We start from the raw sequence: 3,554 nt of genomic DNA, 5'->3' as shown, positions 1-3,554 counted from the left end.
GGCCCTGAGCATGAAAGAACCTCTTCAGAACACATGCTAGGACAGGTCTACCTTGTTAGCATGGAAATGAAAATAAAAAGTGCTGCTTTAGGGCAAGGAGGAGGAGGATTGGTATTCTAATGTCAGTGCTGAGGAGGTGATTTCTCCTTCTCTTCTCCATGCTTTGAGTGGGGGTGGCTTGGCAATGAGGATCTGCTCTGGATTCCACCCAGCCCCTGATGCTTGGTGTTTAGGCAGTGATGATTAGTAATAGAACTTGAACCTTTTAGCTCAAGAGAAGCTCTGATGCTTTTGTTGTTTATTAGTGCAAAGGAATCAGTAGTTAGGGAGTTCTGGTGGCCTAGTGGTAAGAAGTTGCACTGGCAACCCAAAGGTACATGGTTCTAATCCACCAGCTGTTCCATGGTAGAAAGATGGGAAATATCTTTCCGTGCGATTAATCTACAGGTTCACACTTGAACTTCCATAGTGTTTTATTAACAAACTGAAGTATAAATCAGATATGTGGGTGAAACTTTCCCTACACCTGCAATTATGCAAATTGAGTGCATCCCTGGTGTTGATACGGGCTGTCAATCAATCCAAAAGCACACAGTTTGAATCCATCACATGCTTTGTGGGAGAAGGATGGGTAGCCTGAAACCTATTGGAGGGTCAACTACTAGTTGGTCTGACCCAACAGTACATAACAACAACAACAGAAACTATTAGGTCATTCCTTTAATTAAGCTGCATTTATGGTTGCAGTGTGAATATATTTCAATCTGCAAGTCTGTGTATCATGAATATTATAAATGCAATTAATAATTAAAGTGCATTTATGTGCAACGTCAATGGAAGGCTTCCTGTTGTTTGTGGCAGTGGTGGTGGTAGAGGAATGGTGGGGGTGATGATGTGTTGGAGGAGATAGTAGAGATGAGGCTAGAGGAGGTGGTGAAGGTAGTGAAGATGGAGGAAGTTAGGGTGGAGGTACTGGAGGTGATGGAAGTGGTTAAAGAGGTGGAGGAAGTGGTGGTGGAGGAGGCGCCAGAGACAGTAGAGGTGGCAGTGAGGATGATGGAAGAGGTGGTAGAGGCGGTAGGATTTGTGGAGGTGGTAATGGTAGTGGTGGTTGAGGTGGTTGTGTAGGTGGTGGTGATGGAGGCAGTGGAAGTAACAGAGGTGGTGACAGCAATGGTAAAGAAGGTGATAGTCACCATCCATCCCTCATGTGTTCTAAAATACCAATTCCTGCAGCAATCTCTTGTAGTTGTTAGGTTCTCCAGTTGTGTTGTTTATGATTTCTTTGACCTACGATAGAATAGCAGGTCTCATTACATGCTGCAGCATTGAAACGAAGATTTAGAATAATTAATAATTTACTTTATTTCTGTTTATGAATTTTTTTTTCATGGTCACAACAACTGTCACACTAGGGCAATAAGAGCAGATTATTTCAAAAAGATCGTGGCAAATCCATTTACTACTGACAGTTACTAGAGGTGGTAGAGTTATTTGTGTGTGACTCTATCTGACCCCTCACAGATATGAGCTAACAATATGCAATCAGTCTCCTCAAAAATCAGTCTAGAAAATAATAATGAATGCATCTTCAATCTAGGAGGTGTTCTTTTGTTTGCTTAAATAAGATAGATAGACATCATTATGCTTGCATTCACAAAGAACAAAGAAGTCGGATCTGATAGAGTCCAGACCTGATAGAGTGACCACTTGTCAACCAAGGAGATTTAAAATATGTAATTATTGGGACACAGACTTGAGACAATCAGAATGGATCTTGACCAGCCTCACCTTAACCCACCTGAGGCTCTCCCGAAGCTTCGAGCACCTATTCACTTAACACCACAGTCTTTGTAACTGTATTCTTCTGAATATCTGAGAGCCTTGCAGAAATGTTGCTACATCAAAGGATAAAAAGATAACATCCTAGTCCTCAAATAATCCTGGATATAATAAAGATTATAAGACCTGTACCAAAATGTCACATGCAATTATTGTTGAGTGCCATCACAAAGCTTGACTCTGCCAGTGGGCTTTCAGAAGCAGTTAATCTCATGGGAGAAGATTGCTTATCTTTGTCCCATGGAGAAGCTGGTGGATTCGAACAGCTTGCCTTTGGGATACAGCACAGCTTCTTACCTCTTGGCTACCACAGCTCTAAGTCCTCAAGGAATACTGGCTCTAATAAAAATAAGATATGTACCAAAATGTCACATGCAGCAGGAAGTAGAAATGTCCTTAGAAGGGTGTGTATAGAGTTATGCAAATTGAGAGGAAGGAAAATGATTTCAGACTGAAGGAACCATCTTTCTGGAGGCAGTACAATTTCAAATGGGCTTGAAGGATAGGGAGGATGTGGGTATGAGACACACAGAGAAAAGCATGTTCCAGGGGAAGGAACAGCATGAGCAATGATACGGAGGTGGTAAAGCAGAGAACAATTTAGCTTTTCTGTATCTGAAGCCAGATAATGGGTGCAACTGTGAAGGTAGACTGAAGCCAGATCAGGAATGCCAGAATAATGGACCTGAATCTGTACCACTTGGAACACAAGCAAGCATTGTTTCAGCAGGAGAGTGCCATGATCCGAGCTACATCATCAATCAACTCACCACTATTTTAACCTTAACAGATAATGGTGGCAGCCAGCTGGCCCCAGAATGCCGAGCTCAACTGCAGAAGGTCAGGCACTGGGCTGCAAGAGCCTCTTGCTCCTGAGCCTGGAGGGATAACTGCTTTTTCAGGCTGTCAGTCACCCGCGAGCGCAAAGCCCTTCTGTGCAGGGACGCTGGCAAACACTTCTCCTACTTAGTACTTAGCAGCAGGATTTCGCTCTGTCCCACAGCTGTCATCAGGGACCAGGACAAAGAAAAGGCTTAAGAGGATCTAAGAGAGGAAACCATAAGCGTTCTCACTCTTTCTGTATGTTTCCCGAGCTTGGCCGTCACTGACGGTCAATGTTGATTTTTCTGCATGAAATAGAAAAACCGATCTCTGTTGATTTTATGTTTTATCACTGATCGATGGGAGTCAGAGCGAGGGTTTTGAGACATGCTGAGTAGGAGGAACTGTCATGCCTCTGATGGCCTCATTTGTGTTGTGTCTTCTCCTGGGGAAGGAAGAGGTCAAGGTGAAGCCCTTGTTCAGATTCCAAAAGCTCCAGTGATGGGCGAGGTCACGCGGGGCTGAGGAGGCAGGGACAGGGCGGGCATTTCCAGCCAGGCTTAGCATGAAGAGGTGACATTCAAGGGCTTTTGAAGAAATGCTGCACTTTTGGCAAAGGGACCCCAAGCTGCACCTGCGTTTCTGCAGGCTCTTCACTTGCTTTTTATATCCTTGCTGCAGGATCTGGAACTGCTGAAGGTGGAAATCTGTGCCTGCCTTAGGCTGTCAGACATCCAGCAAGAGCAGGAGATGGGCAACCCTGGCTCCCAGAACTAGTTACGCTTCTCATTCCCTAACCGAGCACGAGTAATTCTAGCCCTAGTTGTGAAGCCTCAGCCAAGCCTCAAAAGCCTGAATTCTACCGGCAACAACAGCTAACAATATCAAAC

General features: G+C 44.3%; 1 protein-coding gene across 1 annotated transcript; it reads right to left on the bottom strand.

The window, feature by feature from the left end:
• Nucleotides 1–830: 830 nt before the first annotated feature.
• On the bottom strand, nucleotides 831–1,199 carry LOC102846610 (cell wall integrity and stress response component 3-like). The gene has a single exon (XM_006884621.1). It carries the CDS (start codon nucleotides 1,197–1,199, stop codon nucleotides 831–833), a length of 369 nt encoding a protein of 122 aa, XP_006884683.1.
• Nucleotides 1,200–3,554: the final 2,355 nt, after the last annotated feature.

The sequence above is a fragment of the Elephantulus edwardii genome, unplaced genomic scaffold (assembly GCF_000299155.1).
Source record: "Elephantulus edwardii isolate Elephantulus edwardi_28Jun2011 unplaced genomic scaffold, EleEdw1.0 scaffold00036, whole genome shotgun sequence".
Lineage (NCBI taxonomy): Eukaryota > Metazoa > Chordata > Mammalia > Macroscelidea > Macroscelididae > Elephantulus > Elephantulus edwardii.
Note: the sequence above shows the minus strand (reverse complement) of the source record. Positions and strands in the feature narration are given on the sequence as shown.

Coding starts and splice junctions, on each gene's coding strand:
- LOC102846610 (XM_006884621.1), bottom strand. CDS start 1,199: ATGGTGACTATCACCTTCTTTACCATTGCTGTCACCACCTCTGTTACT.